This window comes from Seriola lalandi, unplaced genomic scaffold, assembly GCF_002814215.2.
Source record: "Seriola lalandi dorsalis isolate HSWRI2012SDOR001 ecotype SW California unplaced genomic scaffold, Sedor1 jcf7180002054591, whole genome shotgun sequence".
Classification (NCBI taxonomy): Eukaryota; Metazoa; Chordata; class Actinopteri; order Carangiformes; family Carangidae; genus Seriola; species Seriola lalandi.
Window position 1 is genome coordinate 254,293 of NW_019525144.1, and position 22,958 is coordinate 277,250.

General features: G+C 39.1%; 3 protein-coding genes across 5 annotated transcripts; 1 reads left to right on the top strand and 2 right to left on the bottom strand.

Annotated features, from left to right (window-relative positions):
• The first annotated feature begins 298 nt into the window (after positions 1–298).
• On the top strand, positions 299–8,199 carry LOC111664554 (volume-regulated anion channel subunit LRRC8C). Of its 3 annotated transcripts, none has more exons than XM_023419208.2 (3): positions 299–673; positions 1,462–1,620; positions 3,286–8,199. In XM_023419208.2, exons 2-3 carry the CDS (start codon positions 1,480–1,482, stop codon positions 5,569–5,571), a joined length of 2,427 nt encoding a protein of 808 aa, XP_023274976.1. In that variant the 5' UTR covers positions 299–673; positions 1,462–1,479; the 3' UTR covers positions 5,572–8,199. The 3 variants fall into 3 exon arrangements, with proteins under 3 accessions (XP_023274976.1, XP_023274977.1, XP_087033476.1); XM_023419209.2 differs by having other exon boundaries at positions 1,462–1,550; XM_087177350.1 differs by lacking the exon at positions 299–673 and having other exon boundaries at positions 1,407–1,620.
• A 2,730-nt stretch (positions 8,200–10,929) lies between these two features.
• On the bottom strand, positions 10,930–13,586 carry cdkn2d (cyclin-dependent kinase inhibitor 2D (p19, inhibits CDK4)). Its single transcript, XM_023419103.2, has 3 exons — positions 13,437–13,586; positions 12,894–13,052; positions 10,930–11,884 (listed from the first exon to the last, which is right to left on the bottom strand). The coding sequence occupies exons 2-3, from the start codon at positions 13,032–13,034 to the stop codon at positions 11,537–11,539; spliced, it is 489 nt and encodes a 162-aa protein (XP_023274871.1). The 5' UTR covers positions 13,035–13,052; positions 13,437–13,586; the 3' UTR covers positions 10,930–11,536.
• Positions 13,587–14,005: 419 nt separating this feature from the next.
• Positions 14,006–20,110, bottom strand: ap1m2 (adaptor related protein complex 1 subunit mu 2). The gene is made up of 12 exons (XM_023419101.2): positions 19,884–20,110; positions 18,018–18,174; positions 17,653–17,720; positions 17,333–17,463; positions 17,062–17,209; positions 16,631–16,757; positions 16,359–16,501; positions 15,515–15,586; positions 15,092–15,250; positions 14,772–14,897; positions 14,401–14,476; positions 14,006–14,262 (listed from the first exon to the last, which is right to left on the bottom strand). The coding sequence occupies exons 1-12, from the start codon at positions 19,923–19,925 to the stop codon at positions 14,237–14,239; spliced, it is 1,275 nt and encodes a 424-aa protein (XP_023274869.1). The 5' UTR covers positions 19,926–20,110; the 3' UTR covers positions 14,006–14,236.
• Between the last annotated feature and the right edge of the window lie 2,848 nt (positions 20,111–22,958).

Below are 22,958 nucleotides of genomic sequence, written 5' to 3' on the forward strand. Positions count from 1 at the left end.
AAGATTGTCATCCTTTTAATGCATTTGAGATAGATGCTTTATATTGCATTACACAAGTCAAGTACTGTTAGAAGTCTACATCCATAAATTTACCAGGCAACACCCATATGATTCAACAATAGAAGTGATACATTATGATACATTAAAAAGTACTTATTACACAATCTCCTATTTTTTTATGTTTGTGTTAAGTGTTCTTTTTTTTTTTTTTGCTTTTTATCATAGTGAAATTAACAAAAGAGACAAAAATGTAAAATAGTCAAATGTTATAATAGATTAAAATACATAACGAATTGAACCTGCAAAAAAGGAATAGGAAGAAGTAAATTGTGGTCAAATTAGGTTTTTGAAGGACAATAGAGTGAAAGCTGCAACTAGGAATAATATAAGAGAAATCGAGTGATTAAATCGATTTAAAAACATTAATTCAGAGAGGTCCCCATAATCTACAGTAGGATACATTTTAAGTCTCTTTATTTTCTTATCGTTTGTAAAGTTAGCACTCAAAACTGCTGTATTGACTTGTTGAGAATGGGTCTATTTTGAAAATCTTGTCCGGATGTGCTGTGTTGTTTCTAGGTAACTTGACACCGGTGCGCTCGTCTTTAACCATGAAAAACAGAGTCCCGATCCCGATACTCACCGGACACCAGTGGATCTTCTTCTGGCGCAGGTAAGTTAAGTTCACCTGGTTAAAGCTGAATACCACAGATTAGTTTATTTAAGCCCTACTGTATGTGCTGATGGTGAAGACACACTTACAACTCTTTCAAAGACAAATAAGTTAATGGACAGTAGAACATGTACATGCGACTCTGTAGATTTGTCTATATAAATTGGCTATTATGAAAGCCAGTCCCTTTCATGGTGTGATGTTAAAATGTCTCTTTTACCTACAAAGAAGTAAAAATGTTTAGAAAGATGATTAAAGAAGAAAGTGGTTGGTTAGAAAGAAGAAGTTTGCTGCAGTGGTTTGTCTACTTGTTGACTCATGTTAAGTGTCACTTTGAAACACTTTACATCAGAAATAAATTTGGCTAACTGGCTATTTTGGATATAGCCTAGTGGTGTTTTTTTAAGGGGTTGAGTATTTATGGGACTTTCTTGGGTTTTTTTTACTCTTATTCTCTGGGGAAAAAAATACCTTGAGAAATTTCGGCAACCCTTTCCTTGGAGTTACTTTTTGTCAGACATTGTTGTCAAACTAGTTTATCCACCTTAAACCCGCCCTCAGCACAGGAACAGTCTGTTTATTCACTCAAGCCCGCAGATGCCTAATGCAGTCGCTGTCTATATAACGAACCCAAGTATTCACTCCTGAAAATATATTGTGTTTGTACACCATGTGTCTTTCTGTGTCATGTGACTTTAAAACCTTTGACAAGATGTTCTCCAGAGGCTGCACTGTGTTGGAAACCTATTTTAGCCTCAGTGTTCACAGCCACTCGTTTCTTTCATCAGTGTGGAGCAGCAGCCAGGATGATCCCAGTGGGTGAATTCAGAAACCTCGGCGCAGAGCTGAACTCAAAGTATCGGGTCTTGAAACCATGGTGGGATGTTTTCTCAGAGTACCTGTGCATTGTTATGCTAATGATTGGAGTGTTTGGGTGCACCTTGCAGGTGAGGCATCTACAAACAGGCCACTTAACCTATTTAGTAACCATTACTAACCTAATACAACCTAACCTGCCTGATGAGACATTTGCATAATTTTTATCTGTTGTGGCATATCAAAATAACTTTTGTTATTTTGTTCCCACAAACCCTCCACTTTGTCTTATGGCACACAGCAGAGCAATTCCTACATTATCTGACCTCCAAGTCAGGCGAAAACACAGACAGTGTAACTGAACTAACTTGTCTCTCTTGACCCACTTACTGCAGATTCAGATCACTAACTTGCTGCTTAATGTGTCTCTCACTGCCTGACTATTATTTCTGTGTCACAGTAAAATAGCACAGGAGAAAAGCAACGGGATTAAGATGTGAGAGTAACTTCTGCTACTTGTTGTTTCGTTAACACGTTGTCTCTCTGTGAGAAAGGTGTGGGTGTTGCTTTATAAAGAGCAAAAGCAGGAAGAGTCCATTCCTGCAATTAGTGCAACTTTACTGAGATAGACTTACTGACAACAGAAGACCTGTCCAGAGGAAACACCTTAACGAATACCAGTAAACTGCACCCTGAGGCAGCTGCCTAAAGAACTATATCATGTACAGGCACTACAAGTTTTACTGGTTCAGAAGTTTAACTGTTAAAATACCCAGGCTATGCTAAATACCAATGTAAAGACTGAAGCTGTGTTTGCTTATCACCTCTGATTACAGGGTATCTGTAAGTCTTGAAAAGTCTTAAAACGCATGGAATTTGGTTTATTCAAAAAACTGTGATCTATAAAATTATTTTGTATTCAATTGTGCACTGTTGGGAGAATTTATACACGTTATTTATACACTTACAAACTAAAATATAGCTTATTCCTCTGTGCCACACACCTTCATTGTTGTCTCAAAATATTGAAAACACACCTGGGTGATATGTTCCTTTATTCTGATGAACATGAGCACCGTACTTTATTTTGAGTAATCATGCAGTATATATGTTGTCCTGCTGCTGTCAATACTCACCACAGCAGCATATGTATATGAATCCATTAATGAAAATAGTCCCCAACAAATGTACTATTTACTGTTACAAATTAGTGCAAACCATTTTTTCATATACAAATTAAAGGAAAGGAAATTAAAGGACAAAGAGTCTGCAGCTATGTTAGCAGCACTATGAGCTAAATGCTAACATGGTGAGGGTACAATGTTTTTCCTATGTTAACCATCTTGTAAACTGTCTTTTTAAAATGTCAAAGAGTGATAAATGTGGTTATTAGGATTCATCATCCTGGAACCATGAATTTCTGTACCAGGTTTCATGGCAGTCCATTCAAAAGTTGTTTGGACATTTAACCAAAAGTAAAAATGGCAACCTCCTTATCAGGATTCCTCCTCTGAGGACCATGAATGTACAAAATTTCATTACAATAAATCCAATAGTTGTTGAGATAGTTTAGTTTGGAACAAAGTGGTTGATTGTCCAACATTGCCATTCCTTGAGCCATGTAACAAGAGTAAGATCTTGGGCCTTCTGAACAGCTTCAATGCTCCTTGGCACAGATTCAAAGTCTCGTTAACTCTAATTTGTCATTTGTTAGTATAAGGCAGTTCAAATATACATTTAATATGCAGAAAGGATTCATGACTTTAATCATTCATTCATGCATCTATTCCCCACAGCTAACCCAAGACAAGATTTCTTGCCTGCCCAGTCACTTCACCAGCCCAACGCCCGAGGTAATCGACTGCAGCCACATCCGAACCTACAGGGAGAATGACACGTTGCAGCACACGCTGGTCAAACCTGCGAGCCCCATCATCCAGGAGGTGTTTGGCCGCAAGAACAATCTGGACATCCACCAATATGTGTTTGTCAACCACTATTGCTATGAGAGGTTCGTCCACTGGTATGCCAAGTACTTCCCATACCTCGTTGTGATCCACACTGTGATTTTCATGGTAGCAAGTAGCTTCTGGTTCAAGTTCCCTGGGACATCTTCTAAAATTGACCTCTTTGTGACAATCCTCGGGAAGTGCTTTGATTCACCATGGACCACGAGGGCCCTGAGTGAAGTTTCTGAGGAAAGGGGAGAGGAGAAACTGGTTAGTTGGAGAAGGAATACCATCTCAAATTATCCCACAGAGCGACGAGCAGATGAGGAGGAGACTGTGGGGCTTCTTCAATCCGCTACTATCAAGTCTAATCCAGAAAAGAAGCCAGAGTCTCAGTCGACCCCTTCTGTCTTAGATAAGAAGGAAGGAGAGCAGGCCAAAGCTCTATTTGAAAAGGTGAAGAAGTTCAGGACTCATGTAGAGGAGGCAGACATCTTGTATGTCATGCATGTGCTACAAACATCACTGAAGGTCTTCAAGTTCCTTGTAATCATTATCTACACTGCAGTGCTGGTACCGAACATTGAGATAGTAGTGCGCTGTTTTGTTCCTCCTGAGCTGACTGGTTTTGATATCTATTGCTGTAACCACACCAAAGCCCATCTTTTCTCCAAGCTTGCCTATTGCTATATCTGCTTCGTGGGAGTGTATGGACTTCTGTGCATCTACACCCTCTACTGGCTTTTCCATCGGCCTCTGAAGGAGTACTCCTTTGAGCAGGTCAGACTAGAAACAGGTATTAACGACATACCAGATGTAAAGAATGACTTTGCGTTCCTCCTGCACCTTGTGGACCAATATGATGCCCTTTACTCTAAAAGATTTGCAGTCTTTCTTTCTGAGGTTAGTGAGAGTCGTCTGCATCAGCTCAACCTCAACCATGAGTGGACTGCCAAAAAGCTGCGCACCCGTCTTTCAAAGAACACCAATAACTTGTTGGAGCTCCACCTGTTAATGTTACCGGGGCTTCCTGACACAGTCTTTGAGATCTCTGAAGTGGAATCACTCAAACTGGAGCAAGTTAAAAACGTCACCATCTCACATAGCGTGGCAAAGCTAGAATCTCTTCGGGAGTTATCACTGATCTTCTGCCCTGCAAAGCTCCAGCTGCCTGCCCTGAACCACCTCAAGGAACATTTAAAGACCCTGCGCCTAGCTTTTGAAAGTTTAGAAGAGGTGCCTATTTGGATGTACACCCTCCATGGCCTGGAGGAGTTACATCTGAATGGTCCTTTAACCAATGAGGTGTCCAGAAGTGCCACTCTGGACTCCTTCCGAGGGCTTAAAGCTCTCAGAGTTCTCAGCCTCCGCTCCAACCTTACAAAGATCCCACCCAGTATAGGGGATGTAGCGTTGCAGCTGCAGAAGTTGTCCATCTATAACGAAGGTGTCAAGATCCAAGCGTTTAGTAGCCTGAAGAAGTTAACCAACCTGGTCTCATTGGAGTTAGTGGGCTGTGAGTTGGAGCGCATCCCAAGTGCTGTCTTCAGCCTGGACAATTTGCAGGAGTTGGACCTGAAAGAAAACAAACTGACCACTGTGGAGGAGATTCTGAGCTTACAGCACTGCCGCCGCTTAGTGACGCTCCGACTGTGGCACAACAAAATCACCTACATCCCTGATCACATCAGTAAGCTGCACTCCATAGAGACGCTGGACATTAGCTGGAACAAGCTACAAAAGCTTCCATCTCGACTGTTTTATTGCACCAAGCTCAGGCACCTTGATGTCTCCCACAACCAGCTCACCTCTCTACCTCCTGAGGTGGGCATCCCACAGGGCCTCCAGTTCCTCTCCGCTGCTTTCAACTCTTTAGAGATGGTGCCAGAGGAGCTGTTCTCCTGTAAAAAGCTAAAAACTTTGGCTCTTGGAAACAACTGCCTGTCGTATCTTAGCTCCAGAGTGGCCAACCTGGTCCAGCTGGTCCGGCTGGAGATTAAAGGGAACCGCCTGGAGTCTCTGCCTCCGGAGATTGGGGACTGTCCCCTGCTGTCTGACAGTGGGTTGATAGTAGAAGAGAGCCTGCTCGATCTGCTGCCATCAGATGTACGAGGCAGGCTGAACAAAAGCTAATTTTGTAGAGCTAATGGACTCATCTTTTCTCAGTGTAACGTGGTGCGCAATGTTGGTCTGACTTGCACAGAGTATTGATCCATGGTATTAGAGGGAATGCAGAACAAAAGGAAAACCATAACCAAACCCATAACTGACCCCAAAAGAAACTAAACATATATACACAATCAGTCGTCATTAAATTTGTTCCAATCTGTGTCAGTGCGTAATTAATCAACATGCACATGTTATTGTATGCATTTTCTTAAAAATACAATTTTTAAAAAAAAAATATTTTACCAAGTTAATAGATGTCTTGTAAATACATTGCTGCATTTATTTTTTACAAAACTGGATTAATCTAAAGTTTAACAAGGATTTTTATAGATGCAGGATCAGGATACTGTTATGTGTGGATGAGACAAGCACTCAACACTTCATCAGGGTTCAAATTGCTACTATTATCACTCAGAGTTTTGTTTACTGAATATTTTGTGGGTTCTTCAGAGTAACAGTCAGGGGGTTTTTCTCCCTGTACTATATCCTGTTGGACAGGTTTATACAGCATGAAGAAACGTTTTCCACAGTGAGGCGGCTCACGTTGCGCCCTTTCAGGCACCAAACAAGTGGAGGAAGAAAAAGCCTTTCAGTAGCAGAATAATAGGTGTCCATTCCTCTATTCACACATTCTGTCAAATGGAGGAAAGACTGAATTCATGCAGGATATTATGAATCAGACAACGGTCAATTCAACATGATATTCAGTGTGAAAAGCAGGACACAATAAATAATCACTTACAGCGAGAAAGGAGACAAAAGTACTGTCTTTAAAATACCTTTTGGATGAGTAATATGTTGAGTACAGTAATGCCTTTGGTAATGGGTGATACAGAGTATTTTTCTTTTAACACACTATGTATGAATTAATGGCTTCCCAAGAATTTCAATTTTGCTTCCCTGTTTTATTGTTACTACCTCTTTATCACAATTTTTCTTAACTTCTACAGTAAAATAAGGGGAAAACAGGATGTGATTTCCAAAACAACACCAATTTGAGTAATAAGATGTAAAATTACAGAACAATATGATGTTTATTTTGCACATCATAAACTAGTGCAAATAAGTGCCTGAAACAAGGAAATAAAATGTCCTAAAAGTTTCTGCTGCTAGACAGGAGGTCATTGTAGTAACTCATTTCTTTTTCCCTGTGTTCCGTTCTCAGACTCAGATATGCATAACAAATCTGTATTACTTAGTCAGGACTTCCACAGTTCTGCCTGAACTGCAGCTCAGTCATGTCCTGGCTTGCATGGCTTCAGAATGGCTTCAGTTTATAGACATACCTCAGTCATATTTGAGCATACACTGACCTGCCCATGCTGCCACACACCTCCATCAAACTCTTGTGTTTATTTCTTTCATGTTTTATTATTTAGATGTTTTTTTTCATGCGGGAAGTTGTCAACAAAAAAAAAAGAGAGAGAGGAGGATTGAAGTGTGGAATTTTCTAGAGGTGCATACCCAGAATTACATGCCTACTGTTATAATGCTTTGTCAATCATTTCCATATTCCTTTTCCTCTCACTGAAGGTGGCGGTCGAGTGTGTCACCAGCATTAACCAAAACAGATGTGATTGCATCAGGGTAACTATGGCTTGGCTGGAAATAACCAACAACATGTTATGTAAAGGGTTGCTTTAAGTTGTTTGAGGTGATAACTTCAGTCTGAAATGCTGCAACTGCTGCCATTGTCATACTTGTGGAGTGTGCTGCTAGAGGACTGGTTGTCTAACCCAGTATTTACATTTGAGTAGGAAAATCCGATTGGGAAACTTCCTCCCTACCATGTGAGTTTCTGTTGTTCCAATTTTTGAAAGATTAGGATTCAGTGCCTGCTGCCCATGATTCCTTGCTGCTTGATGAACTGTGTCAAAGTGTGAACAATCTAACAGAGCATGTTACAGTATCTGTCGACAGTGTACAATGACTTGCTACTTGTGACTTCAACCCAAATTTTTCCGTATGACTTACAGTAAATTGGTATCAAAGTCCATAACTCATAAGATGTTTTATATCATTTTACCACCATACTAAACTTTTATATCTTTTATATTGTATATTTTAAACACCCATGAATGAGAGCTCTAAGAAAGCTTCAGGGATGGGTTTGGATTTTTTTTTTATCTTTATCTTTCTTTTTATCTTGCTATGATGCTAAAATGCCCATATGTGCAGTTCATTGAAAGAGTCATTGATCAATCTAAACATTCCTCCTGTCCATATTGACCATTCAATGTGGCTTCAGCAAATAAAAACATTGTCATTTCAGACTAAAGAGGCTGGAGGATACCCACTTGATTTGATTAACTCAGACTGTTGAAGCCTCTTATTAGCTTCAGCTGAACTTCATAATGCATTTTAATACAAAACAAGAACTGTGAGTTTTGTCCATTATTTTTTACACTGCAGTCATATTCACATCTAGTACAGACAGTAAGAATGATTATAGTGAACAAAAACGCTTTCAGTCTACATATGGGCATGTGAACACTGTGTAGAGCTGCAGCAAACTAATAATATGCCGATAAATCAATTATCGGTTTGGTCTAGAAAACAACCAACAGTAAAAACTATTTCCTAGAACCAAAAGTGATGTCTTTAAATGTCTTGTTTTGTTTGCCCAAGTCCAAAGAGGATCAGTTGACTGTAATGTAAGATGAGGAAAAGCTGCAAATTCACGTACTTGATAACCTAGAAACAATCACATTTTGGCATAGTTGCTTTGAAAAATTATTTAGACAGTTAATTGCCAAAATAAATTTTATGTTGCCCAATTAACCAGCTAATTGACGGAGCTCTAAAAGAGGTAAGGGGCATCCCTGTGGAGGCAGGGTATCAGTTCAAGTCTGCTACATGTTATTCCCCATCTTTCTCTCCTCTCATTTCCTGTCAGCTCTTCACTGTCTACTACCTAATAAAGTCAAAAACACCCCAAATATCCTTTAAAAAGAGGAACCGGTTTAAAATGTCACCAGTGGCACACAATCAATCAGACGGGCGTCTCAGACTATGCATTCCTTTGTCACAGTCTTTCATTTTTAACAGGAACCGGAGTTCTCTCATCAGACTCTTGACTCATCTTATTTTCCCTCAATCTTGTGATTGTGTATTCACACACGTGTATGTATATCTTTGAAGGAGTAGGCTGACAGGTTTTTCTTGTCTACTCCCACTATCCTTTGCTGCTTGCAAACTTATCTCTCCCCCAACCTGCAGAACAAACCAACCACAACAGTGTTTATACAGGGATCCTTTTTTTTTTTTTTTTTTTTTTTTTTTTTGGCACATCTCACGACACACCCACATCTGTGCACAGTGAAGTCAGGCAGCTCTACCTAGTGGCTGGGTGCAAGTCTGTTTGGCCGTGTGTTTTTCACTGTCCTTGTTACTGCAGTTTTGTGGCTGATTTAGTTGTCAGGGTGGGAAAATACTTAAATATTATTCATTGTTGTGTGTCTTTATTACACAAGATGAGGGAGTGGTAGCACAGAAGATAGAGAAGCTGACCTCTGACCGGAAGATTTGTTTCAAAACCCAAGAATGGCAGGGTGGGGAATAAATATGGGTGGGGAGAGTGAATGACTATTTTTTTTTTGTTCTCTTCAACAGCTACTGCTGAAGTGCCCTTGAGGCAGACATTTAACCCCTAGCAACTCCAGCTGTTGAGTTGTTCAATGCCCAGAAGTCAAATACTGTGGTTGGACTGTGCACTTCAGCATGTGTGGGACTATGTAAATCTGAAACAGGAAGGTGAAAATAACCTCCGACTGCAGACTATTAAATCCAGTGGTAGCAGAAGTGCAGTGTTCAGACCCTTTAGTTAAGTAGCATTACCACACAGTAAAAAAAGCTCATGCATTCATAATCTAATTTTTAGTAAAAATACAAGTATCAAAAGTTAGAATAATAAAAGTTTTTAAAATGGCTCTGTACCTCTTATATAATGAATACTGAACATGAATGGTCAGGGTCAGGGTAGAGCCAAATCATTATTTATAGGCTGATTATATATCTGGTATGTAAACTCTCACTTATAGATATAGCTAGCAAATAAATATAGTGGTGTAAAAAGTACAATGATTTCCTCCTGAAATGTAGTGATCTATAAAGTATGATGAAATGGAAATGCTCAAGTAAAGTAAAAGTATGTTAGACAAGTTACTCTCCAGTTCAATGCAAGTGTCTATGATATCCCTGTCAAGTCAACTCAGAAAAATTGGTGAGAAATTTACAAATACATTTAACTGTGCTGACTTTTTTTTCTCTCTCTCTCTCTGCAGAGAACTGGCAGCACAGTAGCTGAACTGTATCTCCTTTCTCGGCTGGTGAAGTTGGCCTGTGGCACAGAAAAAAAAAAACAAAATACCCATTGTACCACAAGAGCCCAGAGCACAAACATCAGCAAACTGTGCTGCCGTTACCTACAAGCCTCAACAAAACAGGGCCCTCATTCATTTAGAGTTTCAATCCAGCTATCTGTGTGACCTTTGAGAGGGTTTTCATTGTGCGGTGAATTCCAGTGTGCAGTTATTATAAATGTCCTTGATGGATCACCTTGGGGAAGTGCTAGACGCTTGAGGATATACAGTATGTAGCAGTTAACAGAAAAAAAAACACTCTGATTTGTGTCTGAAGGTATAGCAGGTTAGTATGAATATAAAGTAACATGCCATGCTGTTAACATGGTTTATTGAAGATATCTTTAGTCAGCCAAATTTAAACAAATTAGTTCATTTCATGTCTGCTTCAATACAGGTATTTTTTTTTTATGTTTCTATATGCCAATAATATTCAATTTTAATAGAGCCTTGGAGTTTGAAATCACTTTAAAATGCAAAAAATAATGAGTCAATCATATCCAGGATTTTAGAAATGCAGAGTCCAAGACGTTCTGTAAATTTCATCTCCCAACATCAGTGTTTTCCAAGACTCTTGCCTGCTGACCCGCCAAAATGAAGCAATACTTACCCCTTGTCATTACTGAGTAGTGAGCAGTTCCACCACTACATTTAAATAATTCTTCTAAAAGAGAAGATAAAACTTAAACATTTATGTAGCAGAACAGTTTGTCATCCCCCCTTTCTTGTTATTCATCTTGTCACCCCTGTTTCGGTTTCGGAACCAGTGACCTTCTACATGACGGTCATTATTTAATTACACTTAATTTCAGTGTAACACATTTCTTTATAGCACCCCCATCAACAGTGGTAGCTACACCCCTAGAATCAGTTTACCTGATTGCCTTGACAAACACAGTTTAATGTACAAAATCCACACGATGACTTCCAAACTTCAAGTTCAACACTTTATTTTGTGCTTTCATCTTCAAATAGTAAAGTGAATAATCTCACTTTTGTTTTAAAAGTATTTATATAAATAACATTTCAACAAATCACAATAAATGTCGCTATTTACAAAGTCACAGGAATATTCAGTCCTATTTCAACAATAAATAAGGGTAAATTCAAAGTCTAAGTACATCTAATTAAGAGAAACACAACTATGCAAAGCAATCAGGGTGCACCATGTCAAGTTTGTAAAATTTTAAAAAACATACATTGTATCAACTGTTATAATTCTTACACAATGGAAATAATGCAATAATTACAAAACACTGAGGGAAAACTATCTACAAATGTGCACTCCCAATTAATAGGGAAAACAGATATATATATATACATATACATATATATATATATAAGGTGCCTAAATTGCACTGTGCAAAAGAGGTGTCTACTGTATATAGCCACCCATCCACTGAAAATAAGCTGCCAAGACAATGTGTCCTGTGTCACATTAATGCTGAGCCACTATTAACAAAAAAAATAATTCTTTACACAGCAATGAATTCAAGTCACCAGGTCTGAAGCAAAAGAAAAGTGTGAGGTTATGGTTACCAGAAGGCACCCAGCACCCAGACTTCTGACTAACTATGAATGTCAGTGAAAAGCAAGTCAATCATATCAGGCACACATCGGGCCACGTCTATCGCTGTCTGCCCGCTGATGTTGGTGTGCTTCAGATCAGACTGGGGCGCCAAGAACTCCACAACATCCCGGTGGCCTTCCCGGATGGCTATGTGGATAGGCAGAGCACCACTTTGGTCCGGGATGTTTACTGAAGCACCATACTCCACCAGAACCTGCAGAGTGTCCAGGAATCCAGTTCGGGCTGCATCATGGACAGGCGCTATCCCGTGTTTGTCCTGGACATTGGGGTCTGCTCCCTTTTCCAACAGCAAACTGGCAATCTTGGAGTTCCCCATCATCATCACCTGCAGGAGATATTAGAGAGACAACAAGAGCACATAGAAAATTTAACACCTGTGTATAAATGGCAGGTTGTGGCACTCTCTCAAATACAAAGGCTTTTAACTGTTTCATGTGAAGAAGATGAGACTACAAAACCTGTAAATGTTTTGTTGTAGTCCTAAAAGCCATTATCATGAAATTATATCAAATGGGACCTGGTAAAGAATAAAAACTTGAAAAACAGAAACTTGTTGGGTCTCTGTTTTCATGTTATAAAGAGTATGGCCCAGACCCGCTCTATATGAAAACTTACTCAGCTCAGTAAATTATCAGGCAAAATGCCACACATTTTCTGGATGCTTGGTTTTCTCAAATGTAAGGACTGGCTGCTTTTCGCTGTATTATTTTATTGTACATTAAATATCTTTGGGTCTGGGAAATTGCGATGGATAATTTTCATCAATAATCATCGACCCTATCTGATGTAAAAAGGGGACAAAATATTAGAACCACTTATCAATTTAACAGTTGAATTAAATTAAATTGAATTAAAGTTGAATCAACACCTGAACTGAATATTACAGGGTTCATGAAGGTAGGATATAAAGCAGGGCTGTTGTATTACAGTGCCATTAGCTTACAGTGTACCTAATGAATGGGCAACTGCATGTATATCGTTTTTTAATGGATTTGTAGTGAGTCATATAATAAAATATTCCACATTGTGCTACCTGGTTTCTACATAATATCGGGTAGGCCTACTGGGATTTTGGCACTTCTCTATTTTAACGTAAAACATACACTTTTCTTAAAAACACGGCGCTACAACACATTTTTAAGTGGAAACTGTTCAGAGAAAATTCGAGACAGCCTCTCACGGTGTACTGTGTGTCAGCAGGAGAGAGGATGATTCTATAACTGACAAGCAGCCTGGACTAACATGTTGTTATTACAGTATACGTATTTGTGCAGTTCATACCTCGGTAAACATGAATCATGTATGACCATTTGAGCATAGTGACTGGTCCTCACCTGCAGCGCAGTCCTGCCAAATTCATTGAGGGTATCAGGATGCACTCTGCTTTCCTCCAGGATCCTTTGCACCTCGCTCGTATTCCCTTTGGCTGCTGCCGCCGTCAAAGCTTTGCCCGCATCCATCTGACTAAGGACCATTATACGCTCTCTTCCTGCCTGTTCGGTAGGAGATGTAGAACAGTTTACTACACTGAAACTCAACCACGGGCTCCTCATGATGACAATGAAACATCGACGGACAGTACAGAAGCAAAGCTAGGATTCAGGAAGATTTACTTCGGCTACAGCTAGCTACTACAGCATCCGGCTAACGTAAGCTTCAGTTCCCCGTTGACGCCATGTTATCTGACTGTGCTAGCGTAATGTAACATCGGCTCAGATCGTGGTCGGACAAACCACTCGTTTAAACAACAAAACTCTGAGAGAGCACCTGTTTTTACCGAGAGTCCCTGGTCAACTGAATGTCACAAACAATTAGCATCCAGGCTAACCGCTAACGTTAACAAGAGCGCAAACTATAGATAGAGCTTTTACGCATACCTTGTTCGGTTAGTGATGATCCACAACGTCGCCCAGATCTTCTATCCCGCTGTTTCTAAAGACCAGTAAATTTTAAATGATATCCAAACAAGGAAGGTTTATCAACATTAGAAAATACATTTGCGCGCTGACAACCTCACAGCGGCGTCTCCAGACTACAATTTACAAACATTGGAGAGAACACACGCTGACCAATCACAGCTCGCCCCGAGGGTGTTGCTCTTCCATATATGGTAAAAGAGGCGGGGTTACAACTCTGTTACTACACTATCACTGTGGTAACAGCAGCAGTCGACCAATCAGAGCAAGTAGCGAAGAAAGCGGGCGATTCATATACGTTGATGTCTTCAGAGGCAATTCATTCACATTTCTGACCTTTGGTTGTATTTCTCCAGAGGCAAGTGTAGAAAAAAGGCGGGTGTAAGTTTTTAATTTTAGGCGGAATTTAGTGACTGTGATTGCACAATGCGTTACTACAAAATTAGGACAAAATCTGCTCTTATTTGAGTGTTGCAAAGTCATGAGAAAAACAGGAATACAAGACAAATACTAAGGTTACTAATAACAAATTGTTTAAGGGAATATTTTTAATTAAGCATTTAATTAAACATTTAATTTGCAGTGGTCACATAATAGAAACTTTAAATTCAAATTGCACACATACATCATAAAACAAGATCTTTGACATTACATAGATCAGGTGAAATTTTAAAGATTCTTTCAGTCCAGTTAAAGTGATCGTTGATGCTCTTCTGCAAGTCCTGGAAGTGAGTAATATACAGTAGTGTAATCCTCAGGTTTTACACATTGGTCCTCAGCTGGTAATCTAAATAATAAGAGAACAAATTTTAGTGTAAAGTTAAATGTGATCCAGTTTTTACATCTATCACCTAAATAGTACAGCTCTGTTCTAAAAACAGTTTATCTTATTATAACAAGGTCTGATAAATATTTAATAATGTACCTCCACTCTGTGTAATGTAGCGGACCCAGGGCAAAGCCTGGTAACCACTTTTTTCTATTATCTTCATATATCGCACCTGGTGATAAAGAACGAGTGAGACAGAGACAAAACATGTTGAGGCAAGAAACATAAATATGCATCATTAAATCAAATCCAGTTCCCTAGAAGAAGAAAACAATATCAGCTCTTACAGAACCTGACTTGACCTTGCACAGGCTGCAACTAGTCGCTTATTGCTTTATAATTGTCCATATTAATATAAGTAAAATATGTCATGCTCTGATGGGCCTCTGTTCCAGCGGAAATGTGTGTTTTTTGGCATTAAAGGAGAACCTCACCATAAACACACTCAAATCTGTATGTGCACATACCTGTATTCCAGAGACTGTGAAGTATGGGATTTCAAATTTGACAGTAATGGGAGGTTTGCCCTCAAGCTCATCCTTCTCCACACTGGGCAGGCCAAAATGAGCTCTCATTAGAAACTCTTTTCCTCCCTGGATAAATGAATGCACACACAGACACATGGATTAGACAGACATACAGAAAGATACACAGCGAGGAGAAAGACACAAAGAGAGTTAAAAACAAAACAAATTTCAATGTTTGATCAGAATGTCAATATACATTGAAGACAGTGATATAATTTGAACTCAATGGCATGTAAGATATTGAGTTGTGAATTTCTTACAGGGAAAGACTTGATGGTCCACACCACCAGGTTCTTCTCAGGCACATATTTGGCATTGCCAGTGCTGGTTTTGAACTTGGGTGAGTCAGCATCACTGGGGACAGGGACCCTCACCTCCACATTATTTGCCACAGACTGTTTTTTAAATTGCCCCTTTGCCTAAAAAGCACAACACAATACAGCAGGATATTGTGTGAGAGCCTCCTCCTTGCAGTGAATGGTATCACTGAGTGGAAAGTAAACAAAAACTGGAGACACAAGACATGACATAAATAACATTTGCTCTGTTCCTTGTGCCTTTCTTGTGCTATAGCATTTTGGACATTTACAAAGCATATGTCTCCACTCAATGACACAAAATGTATATTAAAAAATGCATGTAATTCTGTTGCCTGTGTAGTTAAAAATAGAGTGGGTCAGTACCTTCACCATGATTTCCACTCTACTGTGAGAGAATTTCTCTATGACGGATTCGATCCATATCAAAGGCTTCACCTGTAAGAGATAAAGAATAGTGTTTCATTATGCAAATTATTTTATAATTAAAATAATGTGAAAATGCTTTTTTTAGTTACATATGTATATGACTTAGTATACATGTTAATTTAATTCATGTGTTTATATAAACACCAATATAACAATGAGGCTTTCAGAGTTATACTACTAAATTCACTATTTCTAATACAACAACTAACAACTAATACATTTCACAAATCCTATGTATATGTATATAGATTTTAATTTAATTTCTGTATTTTATATAAAATATATATAAAATATTATACACAATAATAATTTGTGCCTCAAGATGCTGATATACCCATCATCACTTAAGCTTCAGTGCAGTAGGACACCTTGGTTTAAGTACTAAGTAGTACATCTATTCAATTAGTGCAAGGAGAACAGGTAAAGAAGTGATACAACAACTAACAACTAATACATTTCACAAATCCTATGTAATGCCTAAAGTACCGTAATAGATAGATTTTAATTTAATTTCTGTAATCTATTGGTTTGTTATACTTATCGTATTTGAAACAATTCCCATCTGGGGATCAACAGTCTTAGTTATGTATTTATCTACCTCTTTATATATTCACACCCTGCTGTTTCTGACATATAAAACCTGGCACTGGCACCATCAGTAACATCTTCACTGAATACATGCATTTACAGTTCTTTGCGTTTCATCCAACACATGCAGCATGTGAGGCACACATGAATAAAATATAAACATTTTAGTATGAATCCCTGGTACTGAACTAACATGAGTATTGATGCGGTAGGACATCAGTTCAGACTCCCCGTCTGGAGGGATGAAGGAGATTGTACGATCACTCTCAAAACGTGAGAGACGGACGCACTGGTGAAACTTAACATCTTCCATCACCACTGTCTTTCCCTTGTCACCTGAGCATAAAACAACACAATGAGTTGGATTAATGGAAACATAATTAAAGCAGATAGATTAGCTGCATATCTTCCTAGATAAATGAAGTAGCAGATAGACATAGTTAGGCAGGGGTGCTGCATACGTACGTCCAGTCAGGGCAAAAAGCACTCGATCGTTGAGGCCCAGGCGTAGTTCAGGCATCCCAGACAGCATGGTTTTCAGCTTGATGCTGCCCACGATGTCACTGCTCATCACACTGCCGTTGGCATTCACCTGAATAAACAACACATACTTGTCAGTAAATCTGAATACATTATTATTTAATTGAATAAATCATTACCATGGGATTTATTTAGTCAATTAAAACAAACAATAAACAAAGAAATGAGTCTCAACATACACCAGAGAATACAGTATCACACACAAGCATGAAATCAGTTCATCCTTCTCTACTTGAACTAACAGATGTTTAAATTGTTAAATGAAATACACAGCTAATGGATGGAGTATCACAGAAGCATGGAAACAATTATACCGGTACACTATACTTATAAAACAGCTCCACATCCAATCTTACCAGTACGTTGATGGATTCGATGACATCAATAAAGACCTCGTTCTTCTTGTATTTAATGCCCTCTGACCTCCAGGAGACAGCGTTGGTAACGGTTGTCGGCACCTTGCTCTTTGCCACCTCAAGCTTGGCACCTTCCTGAGTAATGTATCTGCAAGGGATGAGATGAGAAGAGATGGCCTGCTGTGATTCAACCATCACCACACTCTTTGGCAATATAAATCACATGTTTACGTCTGTTTGTGCGTCAGTGTTTGTCTTTGGTGAGTCTCACTCCTGTAGGATCTTGCTGTCGGTTGTCTGCGGGAATCCAAAATCCATCAGCTCATCCAGCAGCTCATAGACTACCACGAAATTATCCTGAATGCTCTCCTCCTCCAGCTCTTTGAAGTACTCTGTGAACACCTGCATGATAGGCACAACAGACAGGAGCCTTATCTGTGGAGGCTCTGAGTTGAATTACCACTATATTTGACTGCCATCTTTCAGCAGCTTTCCACTTAAACACAAAACTACTCTTGGAAACTGGATGTACAACAAACATTTAGATGGTAAAACACCACTTCATGGAATTGTAATGCATGTGCCACTCACCTCGACTAGTTTGTAGAGAAACGAGTACACAAGGGAGGCGTTGGAGTTCTTGTTTGTGGTGGCCACCACTGTAGAGAGATCAGGTCAAGGAGTACACAGAACCTACACATTCATGTTTTGTTACTGTTAAAATCGTTGGAATTGATTATCGTCCTACATTTTAACCTCAACCTGAACTTACAGTCACTATCAATAATCTATAGCAAAGGACACAACTCAGTAACCTGTGTCATATGAATGAAATTGAGTTGAATGTGTTTGACTTGTGGGCTTCATGTTACAGTTCAAAGCTAACTACATTTCTGTGTACATCATGACTCCAGCCTCTCAATATGAAGCCAGTGAAACATCCAGCACAAGGATACGGTACAGGTTGCTGTGTTTGATCCACATGAAGTGAACACTGCCATGTGCCATCACAGGACAGATCATCCCTTCCTCTTCATGTTGCATGAGTAAAGGCATGAAGTGGTCGATCTCTGCCATGTCCACATCGCCTTTGTAGTTCCGACAAATCAACACCTGAGCAGAGAGAATAACACCACATGGTTATTGTCAGACAGTGGTAAATATAAAATAGCATTTTAACTGTTATTGTTATTTTTTGTTAACTAACATTTTACAGACCAAATGATCGATTACTGATTATTATTCAAATTCATTATTTAGAAAAATAATGGTCGGATTAATTAATAGTGGAAATAATTATTAAATGTAACACTGGATACAACTGACGAGAATTCTTCAGAATGGGCTACAATTGTCATTAAGTCTTTGAAAATATTATTCACAATAATAATTTGTGCCTCAAGATGCTGATATACCTATCATCACTTAAGCTTCAGTGCAGTAGGACACCTTGGTGTAAGTACTAAGTAATACATCTATTCAATTAGTGCAAGGAGAACAGGTAAAGAAGTGAACTGAAAGTGTACAGTAAGTGTTGCTTAGGCTTGTTACTGTGTTAGAGGAGGTGTTCTCAGAAGAGATGAGTCTTCAAGCCATTCTTGAAGATAGAGAGGGACACCCCAGCTCTTATTGCATTCGGTATCCTGTTCCACCGTCAGGGAATCACAGACAAGAACAGTCTGGACTTCAATTGCCTTGTGTGCAGGGATGACAATGCTAGACGACATTCCTTGGAGGAATGCAGTGGCCGGGAAGGAGCATAAGGCTGTATGACTGAGTTCAAGTAGATGGGTGCAGAACCAAAAGTCACTCCGATGGCAAGAATCAGTGACATGAATTTGATTTGGGTGGTCATGGGTAGCCAGTGCAGGTCAATGAGTAGTGTGCCATTGACGGTCTGTTGCATTCTGGACCATCTGTAAGGGTTTTACTGTGCATGTAGGGAGGCCCGCCAGAAGGGCATTGCAGTAGTTAAGGTGAGAGATAACCATGGCCTGGGCCAAGAGTTGGGTAGCTTCCTGAGTCAGGTAAGGCCTGATTTATTTTATGTTGTATAGTGCAATTACATATTAGCAATGCGAGTGCAATTACAATATTATATAACTAAATGGTGATCACTGGAAATTCGGTAACTAACCCCTGATAGTCAGCAGACGTTTCTTTTAGAATAATGTCCTACAATGCTACAAGATTAGATGTCAAAGATAAGACAAACATGAAACAGGTCAGACCTGACACCTGATCAAGATCCAGCAACCTAAGGTTATAACCAACAACCAGTCGCAGATCAAATGAAATGCCACATCATGTGTTGCTGGACTCACACACCATTTTTATCACACATACAACATCTGAAACCATATGTACTTCCACTCCCCTTTCCAGGTCACACTAACTTGTGTCAGGTTACATTTTCTTGTCAGGAAAGGAGGGGTTGTTTTGTGCCAGTTACTGCCAACAACAAAAAGATGGCGATACAAAGACTACACGTTTACAGCTGCTGTAACACATCTGGCCACTTTCACTGTTTGGTGTCATGACGTTACTTGAGGCTGCAGCCAGCTGTATTTTCCTCTGACAGACATGTATCCGGAAGTACCTGAGAAGGCCAATGAATGAGTCTGTCGCAAGCTCAGTATTAATTTTTAACGACGCAAATTCTATTAATGTTTAACAGTTTAAGCAACAGTTAAAAACTCAACCTACACCGCCAAAGGGGGGGGGTAAGTGTCTAGTTGTATAACTTGTGTGTAAATTCAAAGACGTATAAATCCAAATAAGCGATCATCAGTGCCTACTATGAGCTCTAGGGTTGATCTTACCTTCCCCTTCAGATCCAGCACGAATATAGCGGAGGCAGACATCGTGTTTGTACCCACACCAGCACAACCCGAGAGTTTACAGTGCACACAAACTCAGCTTCAAGTTGAACCCGCGTCTTCACTTGTATTAATTTGGTTTCGCCATCCAAACCAGAGAAATTAACCAGCCTGAGATGGTCACGGACTCCACCGTTTCTTTTTCCTGAAGGTGTCGTGACGTCATCTCATGCAGGTGAAACATTCACCAGCTCACCTGAGCAGGCACGGGGGTGTGTGGGGGGGTGGGGGGGGTGTGCTACTCAATTTAACCGCTAGATAGTGCTACAGACAAACAGATCAGATCAGCTGCTGACTTCATGACCTTTGATTCATGTTGATCACGGTTGGGAATGGGGTCATTAACTTAGTTCTTGTAGGCTACTTAAGCACAGAGGTATTTATTCAGGTACTGTACTTAACTTGAGAATATCCATTTTTCTTTATATTTCAACTTTACTACACTTCAGTGTACACTTTCTATATCACTGCATTTATCTGACAGATAGTAACTTTAATTTTCATATTAAGGTTGAAGAACATGATCTCCTACATGAACAAATACAACACATTGCTAAAGATAAAATCAGTTGGGGGCTAGTGACCCCTACATTTTTTGTTTAAGCAAAAGAGGTGAACTCTGTCAAACTGTTTACTTGCTTATAATGATTTAGCACAGGTAATTATAGTTGGAATTATGGCTACTTTATCAGCCCTGTCAAAGACCTTGTAAAGTAAACTTATCTGTCAGAGCTAGAAATGTCCTTGGGACACAACAATAATGTGATGGCCTAGACTCAACACATCATTACCTCAATTTTGGAAGGAAACATTTTTGCGGTTTAGCAGTGCAGACTGACAGTAGAGTGGTACTGAAATAGCATATTCTGTTTTGCTACTAAGATTATTTCTCTCTGATGTACAATAGGCACATGATGGACGAGTCAGCCTGAAGTAAAAGTACAGTTACATTTAGGTAGATCACTGACTGAACACAGGGAAAACGTAATCATCCACTGCCAGGCAAGAGGCATGGTATATGGTGCAATAACATAATCCAAACCAATAGAAATAGGGAAAAATAAGAATGCAGGTAACAATATTAATTTTGATTTTTTTTTTACCATTTCTTTATCGTTGTCTTTGATAATAGGTCTCCCCGTGGTGCCAAGACCTTGAACAAAAATGTATTTGATTTTGTTCATGCATATTCTGTATGTGCACATTTTTTCAAAACATGTTTGTGGAGCTGTCATTTTGTTCCGTATATCCAGCATGTTTTTTGATGCCAAACAAAGAACTTGTATGTTGAGACATACATTAATAAAACTTTTAGGAGCTCGAAAATGTCACTGTGCAAACAGCCTCTCTATTCAATTTTTTAGTATTCCCTAATGATTATACCATTGTTTAAAGTAGACACAGTAGATAACGTTAAAGTGAGGTTCGGCTGTACCTCTGTAAGCAAAAATACTGGTGGTACAAAACCAACTTTTAAGAAAAGGTACCTATTTTTAAAGGTTTTTGATTCTCCAAAACATACACTTCTGCTCTACTTTCATCTGAGAGCGTGACCTGCGGCCTCTGGGTTGTAGAAACACTTACTGATCACATGCTTGGGAAACTTAATAAGCCATAAACCTTGCTCTACAAGATCTCCACGTATTACCAGACCCCCTTTGGGCCTCTCTGTGTGGTATTATGCCCCAGATTCCAGCCTGAATCCATTTAGGAAGGAAAATGGATTCCTTCTTAGGAAGCAGACATAGGAAAGGGAGTGTGTATAGGACGGCAGTGTGACTAAGAATAATACAGCGCCATAACAGAAGAGTGTGAATGTGTGCCTCTGAGGGCATCAGTCTTTTCCAATATCCCACTCCTTTTGTCCATATTCACTGTTTACCTAATGAGAAATGACCACATCAGAGCTATAAATGAGATAGCCTCACCTTGACATGTTGTGTTTACACAGGATATGAGCTACAGTAAGACTATCATAAAGACCTTGCAAAAAGATTATAGAAAGACTTGTCACCAGTCACAGTTTGACTCGATCACTATCTTTTTTTTTTTTTTTTTTTACTAAATCTTTTGTATTTTACCAACTTCCCAGTTTGTCAGCATTTGTTCTTTTTCCTGTCAGGGTTTGTATCTACAAATATTTGGGTTTTAAACATCAACCTCACAATCCAAATCAATCGGAGACTACAGGAAGAGCATTTTCCATTAATGTAAACATCATCATTGCGCCCTTCACCTTCCACTACATGTAGTATGTGTTTGAGTCTCCCTGGTTGCTGCATGTGACCTGGATTATACAGGAGATGAAGAGAAATACAGACACAGCTGCTTCCCCCTACAGTGGCTGAGGTCCAGCACAAACATATGGAAACACTTCACAGTCAGACAAGAGGGAAGAAACGTGACTTTTCTTTTAGTAAATCTACAGCTCAAACTAAATTGCACTATATCTGACCTATTGTAATGACAGAAGGGTTCTTATTCTATATCCTAACAAACATATGATTAAATTATTATTTTAATATTCATTCCTTCGGGAAATTGAAATCAATTATATGACATGAACATTAACCAGGGACTGATACAGTCATAGCCTACTGCAGAGACTCTGTAACCAGTAACGTCACTGCTGGACAGAAAGGTAGAAGTATTGAAATGATGAAAGTTGATTGACTGAAAATGATTGTCAACTCTTTAAATACTCAATTAATTATCTAAGTGATTTTTAAAATAAAAATAGCCAAACACAACTAAAAATGCCAAACATTCTCTAATACCAGCTTGTCAAATGCATGGATTTTCTGTTTTTCTTCGTTAAATATGAATATATATGGGTTCTGGACCAATGGTCAAATGGAACAACAAATTTGTAGACACTACCTTTGATTCTAGGCAAGTATAGTGACCGCTTTGTCATACTTCTCTCAAGCTTTTTTAGACAAAACAATTATTTGATGATTTCAGAGGAGAAGATGAATGAAAATAAAATCTTAAAACAGTGCACAGTCAATCCAACAG

What these genes read in the sequence shown, in the direction of transcription:
- LOC111664554 (XM_023419208.2), top strand. Translation starts at nt 1,480, where the DNA reads ATGATCCCAGTGGGTGAATTCAGAAACCTCGGCGCAGAGCTGAACTCA. An exon ending in TGTTTGGGTGCACCTTGCAG is followed by an intron (nt 1,621 to 3,285) that starts GTGAGGCATCTA and finishes TATTCCCCACAG; the next exon opens with CTAACCCAAGACAAGATTTC.
- cdkn2d (XM_023419103.2), bottom strand. Translation starts at nt 13,034, where the DNA reads ATGGTCCTTAGTCAGATGGATGCGGGCAAAGCTTTGACGGCGGCAGCA. An exon ending in TTGGCAGGACTGCGCTGCAG is followed by an intron (nt 11,885 to 12,893) that starts GTGAGGACCAGT and finishes TATCTCCTGCAG; the next exon opens with GTGATGATGATGGGGAACTC.
- ap1m2 (XM_023419101.2), bottom strand. Translation starts at nt 19,925, where the DNA reads ATGTCTGCCTCCGCTATATTCGTGCTGGATCTGAAGGGGAAG. An exon ending in TGCTGGATCTGAAGGGGAAG is followed by an intron (nt 18,175 to 19,883) that starts GTAAGATCAACC and finishes CTCTCTGCTCAG; the next exon opens with GTGTTGATTTGTCGGAACTA. An exon ending in GGACCATCAAGTCTTTCCCT is followed by an intron (nt 14,898 to 15,091) that starts GTAAGAAATTCA and finishes TCATTTATCCAG; the next exon opens with GGAGGAAAAGAGTTTCTAAT.